Raw genomic sequence first — 20,995 nt, forward strand, 5'->3', positions numbered from 1 at the left:
ATGACTTTAAAGAACCTCGTGACAGAGGACGTTGAGACACAATACGCTAATAAGATGTGACATTGGGGATGAGTTTTTATTTGAATTGGATGGTGTTATTTTATTTTATTTTACCTCACTGATTTAACAAAATTTTTTTTGTAAACTTTGATGGCCTTGTTTTGAGCCGAATATGTTCTTAATAAACCTTATTTGGTAATAGTGAAGTGAATGTGAACATTTTACTCACGTGAATTTGTTGATCAATATTTTTATGTTTTATTTATTTATATGTATGTCGGGGTAGAGGGTGTTACAAATGTTGTCACCCACGTGCTTATGTAGTCAACCTCTGATGCCTCTCTCCAGCATCCTCCTCTTCATGTGAGGGGCTCGAGCCCTCATCAGAGGGATCACGTCGAACCATGTATAAAGCTTGTTTGGTCAAAGTCATCTGAAATTAAAGGAAAAACAATTAAATTGTTAATAAAAAATAACAAAAAATTAATTATTAAAAACAATAAAAACTTTAATAACCAAAACGAAATCATGATTCTATTGTGGTTCATGCCAAAAACCACAATAGAATCACGACTATGTTGTGTGTTTTGACATGAACCACAACAGAATCATGATTGTGTTGAGGTTTATGGCAAAAGCCACAACAGAATCTTGATTCTGTTGTGGTTCATACCATAATACACAACAAATGAACGAAATCGTGATTATGTTTGTGTTATTCAAAACAAAAAAAAAAGTAATGGAATCATAATTCTGTTGTATAGAAATCTACAATGAAATCACGATTTCATTGATTACAAAACACTAGAAAAAGTACCAAATCATAGGGGGTGTGCAAAAAGAGAGAACAAAAGGGTTAGGGAGGAGAAAGGAAGGTTCGTTTGGGTTGGGTAATGAAAGGTTTGGGTTGGGGAGGAGGAAGGAGAAGGAAAAGGAAGAAAAAGAAGGATAAGGGACATGTAGTAGGAAGAAGGTAGGAGAAAGGGAAAAGGAAGAAGGAAGAGTGGGGAATTTTGAAGTTGGGGATAGAATGATAATTTCAAAAAGGAGTAGGGACCAATAATAATTTGTTAAGGGGACAATGTTAACACCCAACTAGAAATTATATTTAGGCCTCACTCTTGTAAAAAAAAAAAAATGATAGCTCTCATCATTACAACTTAATATATTACGTACATAGGTTAAATTAATTCTCTACTTCTCATATTTTTACCAAATTTTTAATTGTTTTTTATTTTTTTTAATTGGTTTCGTTAACTTTTTTTGAATTAGATCTTTCCATTTAATGGTCGTTATAAAAAATTAATGCAAACACTTAATTAGATGTGTAGAAAATGGATTAGTCCTTCTAGTGTGTTGTAAGCACAATTAATACTCTAGAAACATCAATCCATTATCTGCACCTCTAATTAGGTGTTTATGATTAATTTTCATAACAATAATTTAGACAAGAGAATCCAATTTAAAAAAAATTAAGAACTCAATTAAAAACAAAATTTAAAAATCAACTTAAAAATTTGATAAAAATATGACAATAGGTAAAACAATTAAATCTATTATATATATATATAAAGTCAATGAGGATAAAATTTTAAGGTAAAGAGTCACTTTTATCCCTTAATGTGTAATTCGCTGACAAATATGTCCCTAAAAGATGAAAATATAAAATATAGTTTCAGAAAGTGTAAAAAGTGCGACAAATATATCTGACCGTTAACTTCCATCCTTCACCATTAATAAAATAGCTTACGCAATATAGACGGATAAACTTGACACTGTAATGATGGTCAACATGGTCATCTCTAATTGTCTGCACATGGATATATTTGTCATAATATTTTTTTGACTTTTTATCTTCCCACTCCGCTGACAAATGCATCCCTGAAAGATGAAAATGCAAAATTTAGTCTCTGAAAGTATAAAAAGTGGGGAAAATATATCCAAACGTTAATAATAAATAGACTAATTATTATAATTTTGAAAAATTTATAATGACTACGACAAAATTTCGGGAGATCTATATCACATCAGTAAGTATCTATTTTCGTTATATAATTTTTAAGCTTCATTAACAGTTGATACATGCATAAAATATTACCAATAGAAGTGAATTTTTATTACTTTGGCGAATTCTTCTTACTTTTCTTCAACTACAAAAAAATCAATCTTTTGATTGTTAACTCTTAAATAAATGCTATCAACATAGGAAAAAAAAAGAAATTTTACTATAAAACGATAAGAAAATCATTGTTTCTGTTTAATCAAACACTATTTATTTAATTATTTTTTTATAAATTTTTTATAATAAAATATGAATGTTTATTAGTATATCCAATAACATCAAATTACAAATTATGATAAAAGTTTGTTGATTTTTATTTTTTTTAAATCATACACAATTATTTTTTATTAACTGATCATTTAAAAAATCATAACCTTAAAAAAAAATCATTCCAAAGGAGGTGAGTGTTTTTACAAATTAAAAGTGTCATTGTAATTGTAATTTTTCCTAAAAATTATTCATGGATCTAATTTAACTATAATGTTTTATAATAAACATTTTTTTTACTTGAACCTTTCATAAAGTATGAGAATGTAAAAAAAAAAATATAGTTTATAAAATGAATATTCTTTTTTATTCTAGACTCAATTTAATTTACGAGTTTGTTAAAAAAAAATTCACAATCATTATAATTTTTTACAAATTATAATAATTATTTGTCAATGAAATGAGAAGATGAAACGTTAAAAAAAAATATTATATGACAAACATGTTTTTATGCTGACAATTAGAGATGATTACGTACAATTATTTCAATGACAAATTTGTCTCTTACGTAGACTATTTTATTAACGGTGACGAAAGTTAACGGTCGGCGGATATATTTTTCGCACTTTTTATTCTTTCAGGGAATAATTTTATATTTTCACATTTCAGGGACATATTTGTGAGCGACTTATACATTTAGGGACACAAATAATTATTTATCCTAAATTTTATAAGGAGAGATGTTAGGATTTAATACTAACCATTGGATCTAATCTAACGATCCTAATAAAATTTCTCATTAATTAAAAACGTCACATGACCTATTTGTCATCTTCTCACGAGCGTCCCTCTCTCTTCCAATTATTGTGAGGCATTCGCTTCGCCATTCAAGTTTCTTTAACAAACACCATTGTGCTGCAGCGGGAAAGCAAGGGAAGATCCAGATTCATGCATTCTTATTTCCTTTTCTCGCCCTTTAAAGGTTCAACCGTTCCAATTTCTAGACAATCAAAAAAGCTTAATTTATATTGTTTGAGCATGGCCTGATATCTGTGGATTCAGAACAAAAAAGCATAAGCCACAAAGGTGAAAACTATTAATTGTTGCACTGTGCAGGACTAGATGCACCCAAAAACCCAAAAAAACAAAAATGCTTATATCAATAAACAAATCTATGGGCCAAACTAGAATAAAAAGGCCATGATTGTTTTTCCGATTCCATTTCTGAACGATCAACAAACAAAAGGGTAAAATTAATTTGAAATTCTTCTCAAGTGGGTGAGAAACAAAAAAGGGTAATATATTGGATTTGAAGGCACCATTTTTAATGTCGCACAGTTTAATTACTTCCCATATCATCTTCTGCTTTTCAAGCACAACGAAAGAGGGATTGGGGGAGTGTGGAACGCGAAAGAGCAATATCCTCTCGTAATACAAATTTTCTCACTTCATATGACCTATATATATATATATATATATATATATATATATATATATATATATATATTATGAAAATAATTACAGCATGTTATTTCATGTACATTTTCATATTTTTTTTTGTTATTCGTCTAATTTCACTTGAAATTCATTGAAAACAAATTGACTTAGGATATTTTGTAAGTTGTATATGAAATAAATCTAATAATATAAATATATTAAAAAAAGTCAACAAGTATATAATTTTGTCTACTTCATAAATCCCCAATAAAAAAATTAAATAATTTTTTTTTTATTTTTATAAATATTAAACATTTTAAACTTGTTTTAGTTTTAAAATTATTGTATTTGGATTTAAAAATTTAAAACGTTTTTAAATCTCAATAACTTTTTATTAAGTGATAATGTGATAAATACAACATCATATTATCATATAATGTGTATTAGAATTTTGTATAATCTCACTTTATTGTCATATTATCTTATTCTTTCATCAATTTCACTATTTTCTTCTTTTCCCTTTCCTTTCATTTTCTCCTACTTCACAATAGTTACCCTTATCATTTTTCTCATTAAGCCACCAAGATTGGACGATTTACCCATTACAAGACATCCCACCTCATCCATCATTGTTGCCAGCTCCTTTCATCCATCATCACCATTTTCCATTACTTACCTCCATGGACACTAGCAAATCAACTACAAACACACCTTAAAATGACTTCCTAGTTATTAATACTTAGAACTGCCACTCTTAACTAGACCTAGATGGTTGCAACCCACATATACTTTGTAATGATATAGACAATTTGAGTTAAGACTGACTAACCAGCAAAAATGATGGGGCAAACTAGATGACTCAACTCATCAATCTACTTTACCAGCAAGCTCGGGGCAAAGTTGGCTTGCAGTCAATACTATTATTATTTTTGCAAAAAAAAAAAATGATTTTGCTTTTGCTACTTAGGGTCATTTGTTGAGGAGAAGGATGTTTAATACTAAGAAAAACCGTATAGTTAATATGATATGATTGACATCAATTTATTTATTTAAGTTTTTAGTGTTCTTCAAAGTATATATTTATTATTATCGTTAGTTTATTTTATAAAATCAATTTCTTTAATAGAAAAAAGGGGACAGGTTAGCTTGCCAACCCACCCTAAAATAGGGCATTCCGAGACTTTCAATCCGCCAACAACAAGCTTGCCACCCCTAATAATATGTAAATCATCTAAATGTGAGTTTTTTTCAACCCGATCTCCCTAACTTGCGAGTTTAATAGGTTGGTACGTCAATTATGTGGGTTGACCCTCAATTATTTTGAATTAGTTAAAATATTTTTTTTGTTATAATGTTTAAATAGGTTGATTTTTGTTAATTATTTACTTAAATATTGATTGATGTGCTCGAATCTTTGGTTAGTTTTTATTAATTAGCATATGCTTAGTATTTAACTGAGACTTTTTTTTTGCCTAAAAATAAACTGATTTTTTTTAGTTATTTGGTTTGCATTTCATTATTATAGATACCATATTATGAAATCTAATAAATTATTAACAAATAACAAACTATAGAAGGAAAACATAATTTTTTTTTGCAGAATATACAAAAATAATAATTATTTAGCTTTTATATATATATAAATAAATATATATATATATATATATATATTTTTTTTTTTTTAATTTTTACCTAATTCTACTATTCTCTTTATTTTTTTTTATCTTTAATTAGAAGCCGAGACATTTAAGTTTTAACTACAAATTATGCAAAACAGGCATAAAAACAAAATAAAACACCAGCCCAACCTATTAAAATTGTGGGCCAATAACTTTAAGTAGGTCCAACCCTTATACCCCACCTTTTCTATTAACCCATCCTCAAACTCTTATGTCCACAACAGCCGCCGAAGATCTAAGCCTCATTTTAGAGAGAGATCTCATATCACTGAAAACCCGAAAGTTATTAAATTTTACAAACACATTAATGAAAATAGTTTACGAATTGTCGACCAATCTAATCCGGTTTAAATACTTTTTCTTCTTCTTTTATCATATTATAAGTATAACTAAGATAAAACAAGAGAAATGGTTGTTATAGCGATAAACTATTCGCTTTGTGAACAATCCGTGAAAATTGCTTGTTGTTACATAGCACAGCTCAGAAAATTATTTTAATAAAAGTGTTCCATATTTTAATGATAATGTTTATATATTTATCCAATATACTTTTAAAAATACAACACAAACTAACCAAAGTTCTTAAAGCATTTTTTTCCCATTGCGGTTTCAAAATGGATCCATATATATAATACTTAACACAATAGGACAAATATCATGTGCCATCGGCACAATTATTATATATTTTTACCTTAAATATTGGGAAGAAATATTTAAGAAAGGCATTATCCGATTATCGTTATCCAAATATCAATTCGGTAATTTGTTAATTTTTGTTTTTTAGAAAAAAAATACGAGATCTATTTTTCATTGTTCAAAACTGAAACCTCGTAAGAGGAATCTATGACGTTGTCGCTTTTCTTTTCAGCTTCAGAGCCATACTTTCTCTTCCTTCTATGTCCATTCAGCTTCTCACTTCAACCAAAAATAAAAACGGCAACTTTGATCCAAACCTCACCTTCCCTTTCTTAATTGAAGAACCTTTTAAATCCCTTCTTCTTTAACACTACCCTTTACTCTTCTTAAATCTCTATCTTGATAATAACATTCACCCATTTCCTCACTTGTTTCATTTCTTCACATTGGAGGCTTAGGGTTCTATTTGTGGGTTTGACCCTCTTTCTCTTCCCTTTTGTGTGTTGTTGATCTGAATCAGTTGTATTGTGTTTCAACTTGGCTTCATTGGGTTGAGTTTTTAATTTTTTGAAGATAAAAATTTATTGCTTTTTATTATTTTTGGGTTGGGTTTTGCTGATTTTAATGCTGTTTTTAAGGAAAGACATAAATTGACTCATGGTTGGTGCTGTGTAGAATTAATTGCAGGTTTTGTTTGGTTTGACTTCTAGTCCTAGTTCTTGTCTTTTTTTTTTGAAAATGCCTTGCACGGTTTGGTTTTGGATTTTTCAGTTACTTTATGGTATTTTATTTTCTGTACATTAACTGCTAACTCATGTTTCCATTATTAATTGATTATTAATTATACTAGAAAAATGCATTTATGTTTGGGTATTAATGTCTTTTTCAAATTAAAAATTTATGGCTAGCGAATTTAATATAGTTTGACATTTAATTAAGATGGAATTGAGGGTCAGTTGTATATGCTTCTTGCAGATTTTGATGCTTGAGTTCTGTGGTTTCTAAGGCATTGACATGGGGAAAGGAAGAAGTCCTGGGAAATGGTTCAAGAACTTACTCTTGGGGAAGAAATCGTCGTCAAAGTCTACTTCATCAAAGAAGAATGATATTTTTGTAAGTATTTTGGTGGTTGACATTCGTTTTTGTTTATGATTTGTTATAAAAGAAACTATGGAAGGGAGAAAGTCTCATTGTTGTTGCCTATAATCTGTGACTGTGAATGCTTGGTCTTTTGAAATATGCATGTTCTAATTTTTATTTTATTTTGTGTGTAAAGAAACCTTCTAGTGACAAGGATGCGCTGGTGTCGTCTGAGGTGCCCGTGTCTGATCCAACCGTTGATTCGTTGCAGATATCCGCACCAATATCTGGAGCTAATGATTCTAAAGGAGTGCTTTCCGAAAAGGAGGTAGTTAGTAGGTCATCACATGATAGGGATGTTCTTTCAACTGGAGTTGAAGAAGCTAAGGTGCAAGATGTTGCTAATTTTGGATCTCAAGAGGATCTTGAGAAACTCCAGCTTACAGAAGCAGCTATAAAAGTTCAGGCTGCTTGTAGAAGCTATCTGGTAATCACTCCCTTGTAATTATACAATTTTGTTATACTAACTGATGTGTCTAAGTAATAATTATCTGAAAGGCTTCATGGGCATTCTGTATATAAATGCATTAGAGATACTTACAGATGCAAATGCAACCACAGTTATTTCACTTTTAATATTTCAAATTTTTGGTAGTAGAGAAAAGAAAAATATAAGTATTTTATTTATAGTTAGTGCCTTGTCTACCCTGCATGTTTATTTGAAATTCTCTCTGTACCCATTGATTCTTAATTTGTATGCTATTGCATGCAAGTTTCCTAACCATCAATTCTGCATGGGGAAGTTTCTTTATTTATGTTAATGGATTCATAAAGTGATTCCTGCATAACTTCATTGAAGGCTCGTCAAACATTTAAAAAACTCGAAGGTGTCATACAACTACAAGCTTTTATTCGTGGCCACTTGGTTCGAAGACAAGCTGTTTCTGCATTATATTGTGTGAAGGGAATAGTTAAATTTCAAGCATTGGCTCGTGGTTACAATGTTAGACGTTCTGATATTGGGCTTGCAATCCAAAAAATTCGTAAGGTAAAAGTTCTTTAATTTATTCATCAATTTAGTGTTCTGTCCATTATTTTCCCCGCCTTCCGGGTGGAAATGTTTCTCCTAAATTAGTATTAAGAGGTGCTTTCTACCATACAGTTGTTACATTCTAGCGATTTGTTGATCTTATTCAATGGGGTGAATGTCTTAAATTGCATTCTCCTTGCCCTTTTATTACTTCACTGACTCCTTTTTTCAACATGTTTTTGTCAGGATACCCATTGCTCAAATTCTGTTCGGGTAGCTTCATCCACACAGGCAGAGAAGCTGTCTGAAAATGTCTTTGTTTGCAAGGTAAGAAACTGCTATATCATGCCTACATAGAGGATAAATAGATTCTTACAGGTACTTCTAGTATCTGAAATATGACTCATTCCAGTTAATTGAAACTTCCAGACATTATCAGCTAAAAATGTTACTGTCCATGAAGATTTCTTCCCTTGATTATGTGTGAGCTTGGTGCTTTTTTCTTTCTCCTAATCTGGTGTATGTTTTAGGTTACCAGTAAAAGTACTTATTGCCTTTAAAAAGGATAAATTTGTCTCAACTTTTGGGCTCATAAACTCGTCTCTAATTCTATTTGCTATGTTATTAAAGTTTTCAACTTGTTTTGGTTATATTTCTAGGGTTGTGTTCTTGTTTTACTCCACATTATATTCATTGTATGCTTCATCTGAAGTTTCTCCGTCCTGTAATATCTGATTTTTTTCTCAATATGCTTGTCTTTGCCATGCATTGTGGAGAATGATTTTAATGTTCAATGATGGTTCCAGTAATTATTAATGTCAAATGACAATGATAATAAGTTATTTTTGGTCACTGAATCAGTGAATCTCATGACCATTGTTTGTAAGTTGATTTAGCACATTTTTGGGTCAATTGCCATTTTTACTTTACACACATTGATATGATTTTGAATATGAATGGTATGACAAATGTTGTAAACAAATGGTGTACTTTTTATTCTTATCATTCCCTTTTAATTCTTATTGTTTTGAAACTAAGTTATCTCATCATATTATTTTGGTTTTGATTAAAGCTCATAACGTATGCTATCCATTTTAGCTTCTGGCTTCATCCCCATATGCAGTTCCTCTATCACTCAACAGTGATCCTGGAGAACCTAACATGGTTCGGAAGTGGCTTGACTATTGGACAAGGTCACACTTTTGGGCACCTCTTCCTGAATTAGAAAAGAAACTTGGCTCAGCGTCTGATGAGAAAAATGGCAGTTCTCAGACAGTTCAAAAGGGGCAAATTAAAAAAATTACTCGGAAATATCCGGCTGTGAAAGCTAAGAATGGCTCAAATTTAGGTTCTAACAAATCTAAACAGTGTCCAAAAAAGGATTCAAGCCACCCATTGCCTTCAGCGCAGGAACACCCACAGAAAGAAACGGAGAAAAGTAGTTTTGAAAAGACTCACGCACATAATGTTTCAAATGGATCTGAGGTTGTTAGTGAAAAAAGGAAATCTGGCAATAAAAAGATTTTGGATCATGCTGTCACTGATGTTTCAGAGCAGGGCCCAAATGCCTCTTCAGAGAAAAAGAAAGATTTGACCGTGCCAAAGTCAAAAGAGTCTGATCCTGAGAAAGGTGATGGACAGGAAGCAAAAGACAAGAATGATAATGAGCTACATCGTTACCCTGTTGCCGTCTTAAAGACAACTGTGATGAAGGGTGAAAACGAAGGATATCAAGGAGTCAGTGAGAATTTGAATGGTGGTGACAATTGCATGAGTAACAATAGCCAAAGAAGAGCTTCATTACCTGCTAACTTTAATGATCAAGAGAATGAGTTATATAACACTCCTGTTACTCCAAGACTGCCAAGTTATATGGCTCCTACTGAATCAGCAAAAGCTAGGCTAAGAGGACAAGGCTCTCCAAGATTTGCTAATGATTTGGTAGACAAAAACAGTACAACCAGGCGGCATTCACTTTCATCTTCACTTAATGGCAGGTCAGGTTCATTTTCCCCAAGAGCTGAAAAGCTGATAGGCGTAAGCGGCAGAGGAGGGATAAAGTCTGATAGATCTCTGTCATCTTCAAGGGATGGGACTGGTAAGCATTTAAGATTTTTTTTTTGTATTTTTTAATTAATTGATTGGTTGGTGCTTTGATTTATTGTCCCCTTCCCACCAACAAAAAACAAAACTAAATTGATTGTGATAGACGTGCTTTTGGAATACAATACAGTGACATGCATAGAGACAAGTATCCATATACATAAATGCATGCTTATATTATTTGCTTGCATGTTTTGTGGTGAGGAAAAGTTTTGCTGTTCTTATGGATGACCGACTAATACAAGACTTTGCTTGACTACTAAAGCTCACTTGCCTGTTTGAATTCTTTAGTTTTCTTTCTTTTTTATTAACAAAAGGTTTTTCCAATCCAAGTTGCATTTTCTCTTCACCCTTGCAAAGCAGGAATTCCACTAGTTGTAATACTCATAGGAATGAATACACAAAAGCAATTTAATAGATGGAAGGCACATTAAGAGTCATGAGAAATTACTCTGGATATCTCCAACAACTCTTGCTTCCTTCCTCTTCCCCTAGGATACTTCTCTAGCCACCATGCATATAACTTTTACCCTCCTAAAACATGAACTAGCCTCGGTTGTCTGCATGTATGTTGTAGGATTTTTTTCTTAACTTTCCATAGACATCAAAATCAGCTCAATCCGAGGTTTGTAGCAAAAGTTACAATCAAAATAGTGTGTGAAGTTTAGAGGTCTCTATTAGAATTTTGGTAATTTGGCTCACATTTTTATAAAAAACCATAAATTTCTAGAAAAACAATAAAAACACTTTTAACTTAATAGGCCAAAGAATTCACTTAAAATAAGTTATAAGTGACGTGATCTTCATTAAAATCACTTATGTTTCTTTGCTACTTAAATCAAATTTGATTGTTATTTAGTCCTTTCTGTTTCCCTTAATCACTGTGTTCTACGGATATTATCAATTTCAGAGAAGTTGATCCAACCTCAGTGGAGAAGGTGATTCTACCTTTTTTTTCGAGGCAAGGTTACTTGAAGGAGGTAAAAACTTGAATAGTAAAAACATGCAGAGACTTACATTACAGCGTTTCTTTACTTTTTATTTTCATTACTATTTATGGTCATGGATACAGAAAGGGATATGATATCAAATTTCTTTTAATAGGAGTATTTTGGTGGGTATATATTAACTATTAAGGATCTAAGCTTATATGCTTCTTTTTCTAGTTCTAGCTTCTGTGATGTATTGCTAAAAAAATTGTTCAGTGTCATATTTGCAAAATTCGAGAAACTTTTTCATTTCAAAGTTTAGCAATATCAGAGGAATTATGAGCAATCGGAAGAATTTGTAGTCACATTGCGTGAAGCTTAAAAGTGATTGTGATGCAACTTTTTCAATAGTTTTCTCATTTCGGAAGTTATTTTTAATTTATTAGAAAATTAATTAACAAAACCGTTTTTTTTATTGCTTTTACTATTTTTTTTAAAACAGTTGTTTTTATTTTTGAAAACATAATTTAGTTAAAAAAACTGTTAAGAAAATGCTCAAATAAACGGGTTTTAGATTTAAACACATTATGCACACTTATTATAATGATCTAGGCTAGTCGCATTCGCTGGAAACTAAAATAGAAAAAAAGTGGTGTAACAATTTGATGTCAGTTATTCCTCTTAAAAATTCAATTCGAAAGACTATGAGAATGAGGGGGAAAAAAAGAAGGAAAAGAAACGAAAGAGTGTGAAGTTTGATTTCGAGAATATTTTGTTCTATATTTTCTTTGAATCTATTTAATTTGTCAATAATTTTTATTTTTGGCTTCAATCAAGTCTCCAATTTTTTTAATTAAACAACTCAACTCAAGTCCTTCATCCAATGTGGCAAATGAAGTATCTTCGGTATCCATCCTACTTTGAGATCAATATACCTCCAAAGGACAACAAATGTTTATAATAGAGAAAAGTACCTAATTTGAGATCAATATACCTATAAAAGAGAGCAGAGCTTCATAATAGAAAAAAGTACTCTTAACTTCAGACAGATCTAGTTAAGCATATTTTTTGGAGCAAAGCTTCATTATATACTTGTGTTGTTGTTTTTAATGTGATTGTATTTAATTATCTATTATTATGTAAAATTTATTTTGATTGTTACATTTTTTTTCCCAATGTAATGTAATTCTCATTGTTTTTTAATTGAATATTATTATGTATTGTGAATTTTTTCATTATTTTCAACTTATTATAAAAAAAATTAATAGAGTAAATTTTCATTAATTTTTAATATTTAATATTTTTATACTAATAATTTAAATTTGAATTAATTATTTTATTTGAACCAGTGAAAATAAAAAACATATAAAAGTGAGTTTCTTAAATTTTTTTACCATTAGGACAAAATTATATATGGATTTTGTAAGAATGACGTGAGATCGTCAAATCACAAAAAATCACTTTACTTACACTAAGAAATTCTTATTAGAGATGCTCAAACTAATGGACCAACCTAAAAAAAATGTGACACACAATAGTTAGATGTAGTGTTATGAAAATCGATTTGTCATCAATCCGGTTGAGACATTGAGTCAGAGGTCAAATTGATGGGTTACTTATTAACCTAGTTGATTTGGTATATATTAAAAAAATAAAAATAAAAATATATATAATACTTAACATAATGTGATTGATCCATATTTTATACTCCAAAATTAAATTCATTGTTATGATCAACCTATAAAATATTATATAGCCATTTATTACTACAAATTACTGTTATTTTGTTGGGTATTATCATTAAATTATTAAGAATTCTTATTTTCCAACATTAAATACAACTATTGAAGGATCATAAGAAAGTATGTTTTAAAATATATAAAACATATAAATATTGAATCATATCATGATCAATATGATAATAATTACTTATTATATATTATTATCAAAATAAAAAGAATATTAGAAGACCATATTATATGTTATTCAATAATTAGTTATTAACAATATAACATAGTATAAGAACACTAAAAAATAAAAATAAAAGTTGTCAGACTGGATCAACTCGGCCTAGATCACCGGATTTGACCAAATTTGACCGAGTCGACCTGGGACAATTACATTTTTTTATCTTACGTCTTAATCGAATCGCCTAAGATATTAAGTCTCGATCAAACTTGTCTAACCGATCCGTCAGGTCCAACTTTTATAACTATGGTTAGATGTGATATAATATTAATTTGGACCCCTCGGATCCAGAATTGGAACATATGATAGGATATAGTTACAATGGATTGATAATTTGGAAAAATAGATGATGCATTTCAATCTATTTTAATCTTATGTATACCAGTAGATCTGTGAATGATTACTAACATATCCATGTCGTAGGTGAAGTGTACTATAAAAAAATTAGACTTGAATATAACAAATTTGTGAACTGAGTCGAGTGATGATGACAATTTATAAGTAAAATTTAATTTTTAAATTATGAATTTACAAATATTATATTATTTTTATTTAATTTTGCTTAATATATTATGTTGAAAATTAAAATAATATTATTTAATTATTATTGATTCAACTACAGTTGGACTATTAAATCTCTTACTAATGACTTTATCAGTGCAACTACTTGTATGATTTTAGAAACATTGGTAATGGATGGGACAATATTTTATCATGGCCAAAATAGGTAGACAACATGGCAATTTTCTTTTTTTCAATAAGAAATGAGAAAAAGTATCAGGAAATTTACAATAAAATATAGACCTTGATTAATTGAATTAGACCTATTAATAAATAACATGGTATTTCCTGAAATTCTCTTAAACATTTTACTTTAAAATAAAATAAATATTAATTTGTCTCAAGAAAGATTAAAATATGATCAAATGTGTTAATTTGCTCACATTGTAATCCTTTCGTATTCTCTTTTGAAAATTAGTTAGTCTCCAAAAACACTAAATATGATCAAATTAACACATTCAAAAACAAATTGTATATACCAACACTCAAAGACTAAAGATATTTTGTTAGAACCTAAAAAAAGACTAAAGATAATGAAATTGTTTAACTTGATCAAATTATTGAATTAAGCCCAATTCAATTTAATTTAGATTTCATCAGGTCCAAGTTGGATAACGGATTTTTTAATCCAATCCAACCAATACCATTTAATTTAATTTATTATATATATATAAATTAATTATTAAATAAAAAACATTAATAATTTTTAACTCACACTATATTAAATTAAACCACTCATAATTTTTTTTCTTTTTTAAGTTATTTTTTATCTTTGTCTTACTTTTACTTATTTTTATCTAAAATAAAAATATCATATTATCATTAAAATCATTAATTCTATTAATTAAATATTTTCATAATTTGATATCTTTTGATTATATTTAATCATTATATACATATAAAGTTTTACGAAAAAATAAATTATTATTCTAAAAAAATTATTTTTTAAATATTCAGACTCAATTAATCTAACCCGATTCAATCCGTTTAGCATTGGATTTAGTTGGATCAGATCTGAAAAAGAAAGTGTAAAGGAAATGGATGGCTATGCTGTATGTAGCGCCCACAGCAAATGTAGAAGCAGCTTAAAATGTGATCTGAGAAAAGACAGTTTCAGTCCCAGAGAGAATTAGAATGTATTGATAATTCCCTCACATCATGATTCAGTCAAGGTTTTTAATTACTGTCACAGTTTCATTGGGATTCTTGACATTGTGAGAAATTGCGGAAAAATGTAGTCCATGCGTCTGCAATGATGGTTGCAACAAGTTTGCAGAGTCCTAAAAACTTGACATTTTGGCCAAACCAACCTGTCATAGTCTTCCTGATTCCGGTGATGGCAGGATGCGTTTGAAAGCGTATTGGTGGCGGTCACATTATGATTTTGTCACATTTGTTGATATCGCGGAAAATTGCGAATAAATGCGGCTGATATGGTCCCAATTGAATTCTTGGACAATTAAAAAACGTTTATATTGCAGCCCAAATCACTGTGGTGGATCATTTTTTTAAATCCTCGTGTATAGGAATTGTCTTTCGTTGTCAATAATAAAACTTCGTTGTCTACCATATAAAACTCGGACTGTGTAAATTGAATATCTGCCAAGTTTGCTTTATGTTCCTGTACATGTACTCCCATCCATTAATTCAATGTGTGTTAATCTTCCAATGAAATCTCAGTACTGTGCCATTCATTCTCAATATGCAATATTTCAAATTTATGACTGCTGATTTGACAAATCATACTCTAAATTCAAGAAGCAGATCAGACAGAATTGTATGATTTGTCTGAATTGAATATTTTGTAGCAGCAAATAAAGTTATTTCTGGGACATGTAGTATGGCAGTTAAGATCGGGTCCAACTTACATTTAAGCAACCTAAAAAAAACTCCAACAACACAGAGAGTAATTGATGGGAACTTGTTACGAGGGATGAACCCTTACACCTGTAATTAAACCAACTTGGGATAGCTGCATGATCCTGGGAATTTAAAATGTGTACCCCCAGTCTCATGTAGTATCTGTGAATCAATAACATGATTTATTTCTGAAAGTTAGTTTTTATGATATACCGTTGCTGGTATATGTGTGAGGAAATCGCTATTCTTTAATTTTTAGTGTAGAAGTGGATTATATCTTAGTTCTTATTAAATTGTGTAATGAAAGGTTAAGAGGGTGCTCAATTTTCTCATCATAAGCTTCTAATTCCAATGCTTTCATTTTCCAAAAATCATTCATTATTTCCAAATATACCAGCAAACCTTGCACTCAAGCATCACAGCGATCGAGCTTGTAGACTAGACACAATTAAAGAAAATGTTGAAATATAATCTTGATTTTGGATTATTTTTTTTCCTAAATAAAAGCTCAATTTCTAGAAACATGTTAGTCAAAATTCTAGAAGCATGTTCCAGATAAATTTATTTTAGAACATAAGTCGAAAGTAACATATAGAATATTTTAGAGTAGGTGAATAGGTTTGCATTTATGAAGAAAATTCTATAGAATCATTTGTAGTCATTAGATTAAGTTTGTGTTGGTAAAAACCTAATCATTGATTTAAAAACAAGAAGTGATCAATTATATATACAAGTAGTCTCTTCCTTCAAAACTTACTAATCTCTCTTATTCTCAAATATTTCATTCAATACTAAATTTCATTCCAACACATGTAATCGGAGACCTTGTCAAAGCTTTTGATTCAATGAAGGCTACCATCAAAAGAGAAAAATAAAAATAAATAAATAAAGAACAATAATGGTGCAAAATGAAATACCACTATAAGACATGCACTTGATCAGAAACTACACAGCAGACTTGAAAAAACTGATCATAATAACTAATGAACATCCTTTCTGTTAAAAAGCATCAAGTGGCTCCTAGAGTTCCCCAAAACACTTCAATAGGACTAACTATAAGGCCTCACTGTTAGTGAAACCTAAGGAGTTGCTAATGAAGTGGTCAGGGGAATTCAAGGGGACAACTGACCTTCCTTTCTTGAATGCTAGCATTCTTTGCAATTACTGGCATTAACTGTTACTATAAGCATTCTTATTTATAGTGATGCAAATTTGTTGCTTCACCTTCTATGTGTAGTCACAATGGCCTTTCGGTTGGGGAACAGTCACTGATCGACTGATAAAAATTCTAGTATATAATTCATAAATTAAGAAAAAAAAATTATTGTCAACAAGAACCTAGTCGGAATTTGTTGTCAAGGGAGAAGTATATTTAGTGATTGCAATTTCCTTGTCATTCCTTTTTGACATATTTTTCACTGAAATCTGAATACATTGTTTTAGCTACCAGTTGTGGAATATGCCCAAGGAAAAGTGTGGTCCATGTTTATGTTGCATTTGCCCTGGCTCATGAGCAGGGAGAGATATTCTAAGGGGCCCTGAAATTCTGAAGCTTTTTTCTGTGTGTTTATATACCAAATTCTTCTAAAAAAAGGGGGTTTATATATTCTCTAGTCATTGAATTCTTTCTTTTTCCTTTTTCCCGTTTATGTTGCTATATCTATATTTAAGAAATCTCAGTAGCTTTTATTTAATTGACCAAGTTGAAATAATGGAACATAAGAATCTCTGAGAATTACCAGGAACGGAAACTCACATAAAGTAGCATGTTTAATTGGTTGCTTTGCTAGCCAAATGACATACTAGAGCTGTTACACCCCATCTCATGTTTTATATAAATTACTAATGAGGAAAATAAAATTAGAGAAAAATTTCCCCGATAACATTTTAAGATGACATTTGAGAAATATAATCGTGCATGTTACTAATTTTAAAAATTTCCTCGATAATATTAATCAATCTTAATTTATTTTTTTAAAAAAATTGAATTTTGACACACACTAATCAATAATGTCATGTCTTAATTTAAATAGTTTATTTCCATAATTTTATTTTTAGCTTTTATCTTTAGTTGATGTTTATTTAATATAATTAAATATTTATTATAGATTACCAATGAAACTATCCATTTTATTTTATTTTTAAATTTAAAAATACTTGAAGAGAAACTTACCATAATTAATCTTCAAATGCTATTGTCTAGAGGTATTATTTTAGGTTACATTTGACGTGATTTTTAGTTGAGTTTTTAAAATTTAGTTTAAATTTTTATTTTCAATTTTTAAAAATACAGTTTTTAGTTTCAATTTTTATTATTTTTTCTGCTTTTATAAATTTACTAATATTTCTTTAAAAAATATTGAATAATACAACAATAACTCTTCAAATCCTTTTTTTTTTAATTCTTATTAAACAAATTTATAAAACAACAATAATAATAATTTATAACTATGAGAATTATCCCCTTACATATTTTGAATTCCTAATTTACTCTTCAATATATAACTACATTTTTCATCCTTCAATTCCATGCTCTCTGAATACTTTTGCATAGGTCATGATGCTGCCACTAGCTCATTACCACACGTTCAACTGCTTTAGCAAAGCAATTCAAAATCTAAACGGTCATGGCCTCATTTATAACCCTTTCTCTTAACTGGTCCTCCATGTTCTTGCTCACTATATCCCTTTCACTAACCTTCCATTTTCTGCTTCCATAAACCGTGCCACCACTCCGTCACTCTTCCAATGGGTAAATAATCATTTTTTTCTTTAAATGTATAGAGCGTCGACAAATTCGTCCCCAAAAGATGAAAAATCAAATTTTAGTCCTTAAAAGTGAAAAAAGTGCGACAAATCCATTTATTTGTTAACTTTCATTTGTTACTGTTAATGAAAGAGCTTACATGACACAGAGGGATGAAAATGTCACAAAATGATTGTCAACATAGTTGTTGAATAGATTGAACCAAAATGTCAGTAAGTTTTCATTGGACTAATTTTTCAGACCCTAAAATTTATTACATTTAAGGATAAAATATAATTTAATCTTCATCTTTCCCACCTTTTTGAGGTTTGACAAATTAGTCCAATGGAAATTTACTGACATTTTGGTCCAATGGAAACTCATTGACATTTTGGTCCAATCTATTCAGCAGTCATATTGGCAATTATTTTTGTGATGTTTTCATTCCTCTGTGTCATGTAAGCTCTTTCATTAACGATAACGGACGAAATTTAATAGATGAATGAATTTGTCGTACTTTTTTCACTTTCAGGGACTAAAATTTCTATCTTTCAGGGAAGAATTTGTCAGCGCATTATACATTCAAGGACAAAAATGACTATTTACCCCTCTTCTAATTGTAAAACACGTTTTCTCTTAACTTTTCATATAAAGGGAATATCACTTTGATAACTATTTTTTGGTTTCTCTTTTTACAATATGTTTTTACAATATATATATATATATATATATATATATATATATATATATATATATATATATATATATATATATATATATATATATATATAAAAGGGATATGGTTCACTTTTGACAACCGCAAATATTATGTAATTGTACACTATTAAAGATATGAGAGTTGTGACACCTATCCCAATATACATATTTATATAATAAAATACATGGAAATGTGAAATTACATAAAAGAGATTTTATTTTCTAAGTATAAAAGGATTCATGTGGGTAAAAGGTTCACATCCACATTAATCATCAAATTAAAATCTTATCAAATAAGGGTATGAAAATATCTCTGGCCCAAAACAAGGCCATCCAATTTTTTTAAAAAAGGAAAACAAGTTAAGTAGAAGAACAACATAAAGTTACATGTTTAGAATATTATGCAAATAATATAAAAACTCATGCCCTAATGCCACATTCTATCAGAGCATTGTGTCTCAATGTTTTTTAGTACGAGGTTCTTTAAAGCTATCCACCTAACCATCTGCTCCCACAAACACAAGATTCGAGATCATCACAAGATCTATACACAAACAAAACACATGGAATGAGTTATCACATTCTTAAACAGGTAGAGATAAACAAAAGTTCACACAAATACACACAAACACACACACACACATACACACACATAATACAAGTATAACATGCTTAACTTAGTACAATTCACATCATTTTACCACTCATTGCGTAACATCACTTGTCCCTAGGATTTAATCACAAAATCACATTCCACACATTCACATTAATCACGTGTTTAAAACAACACATCTTAAGTACAACACAACATCTCACACTCAGACAATTCATTACCCACCATCACGTAACAAGTCACAATGATCATTACACAGGCGTTATGCAATTGATACCCTAAGACTCAATCCTATATGCAATGTGGTACCATGTCAGTGAAAAATCTTGTTGAGCGCCTAGGAGTACATGACAAGACGGACCACCCATTTTGCGAGAATGCTCCAACCATGTGGGGTTGACACATGCTTAGAGGAACACTCAAACCGGGTGTATTTACCCCCAAGGCCTAAACTCTGAAGAGTCCATTAGGGCCTCTCCCTCCTAATTCAGGTTCAACCCATAAAACATTTTAACTTACATACTTTATCTATGAAGTATAGAAAACACACAACTCCTCAATTATTCTCAAATTAATTTTAACTTGTTACGCCTCAAAGTGACTCAACTCGTCGAGTACCCACAGTGGACCTCATCACAATACTCGTCACACATTAACTTGTCACCCTTAAAGGGTCTTACAGTAGTGTGATTGTACAATTCATAACTCACAACTCAATGCACACAACATCTCAATACACATGTGATCTCACTATTTAACACATACTCAACTTATCACATACACCAAATCTCAATCACAACGTTATAATCTCAAAGTAATATGTTATCACACCTCATGAATCATATACACATCACACAATATTAATATATACATGGCATAAACACAAACTTTACCTATGAACTATACAATACACACAACTACTCAATTGTTTTCAAAATCATTGTAACTCATCGCACCTCAAAGTGATTCAACTCGTCAAGTTCTCACAATGGATTCCATCACAATACTTGTCGCGCAAAAACTCGTCGCCCTTAAAGGGTCTTACAGTTGTGTGATTGTACATTTGATAGCTCACAACTTAATGCACACATCTTAATACATGTGTGATATCACAATTTAACACACACTTAACTTGTCACTTACACATAGTTCATCACACTTCCATAATTCCAAGACAACACGTTATCACGCCTCATGCATCATATACATGTCACCCAATAATAATATTAATATGTTATGTTTATATGATTAGACCCCTCAAATAGTTTCACATAATCATATCAAAATCAAAGGAATCAAAATCTTAGGTCAAAAACACGAAAACACCAAGAGCACTCAATTTTATCAACCAATTCGCATCAGGACAT

General features: G+C 30.2%; 1 protein-coding gene across 3 annotated transcripts; it reads left to right on the forward strand.

Annotated features, from left to right (window-relative positions):
* The first annotated feature begins 6,184 nt into the window (after positions 1-6,184).
* IQD2 (protein IQ-DOMAIN 2) lies at positions 6,185-11,479 on the forward strand. Of its 3 annotated transcripts, none has more exons than XM_006573036.4 (7): positions 6,185-6,493; positions 6,997-7,134; positions 7,373-7,588; positions 7,961-8,149; positions 8,378-8,458; positions 9,230-10,229; positions 11,145-11,479. In XM_006573036.4, the coding sequence occupies exons 2-7, from the start codon at positions 7,036-7,038 to the stop codon at positions 11,174-11,176; spliced, it is 1,617 nt and encodes a 538-aa protein (XP_006573099.1). In that variant the 5' UTR covers positions 6,185-6,493; positions 6,997-7,035; the 3' UTR covers positions 11,177-11,479. The 3 variants fall into 3 exon arrangements, with proteins under 3 accessions (XP_006573099.1, XP_006573098.1, XP_003517776.1); XM_006573035.4 differs by having other exon boundaries at positions 6,188-6,493; positions 7,298-7,588; XM_003517728.5 differs by having other exon boundaries at positions 6,188-6,489; positions 7,298-7,588.
* Positions 11,480-20,995: the final 9,516 nt, after the last annotated feature.

The sequence above is a fragment of the Glycine max genome, chromosome 1 (assembly GCF_000004515.6).
Source record: "Glycine max cultivar Williams 82 chromosome 1, Glycine_max_v4.0, whole genome shotgun sequence".
NCBI classification, from domain to species: Eukaryota; Viridiplantae; Streptophyta; class Magnoliopsida; order Fabales; family Fabaceae; genus Glycine; species Glycine max.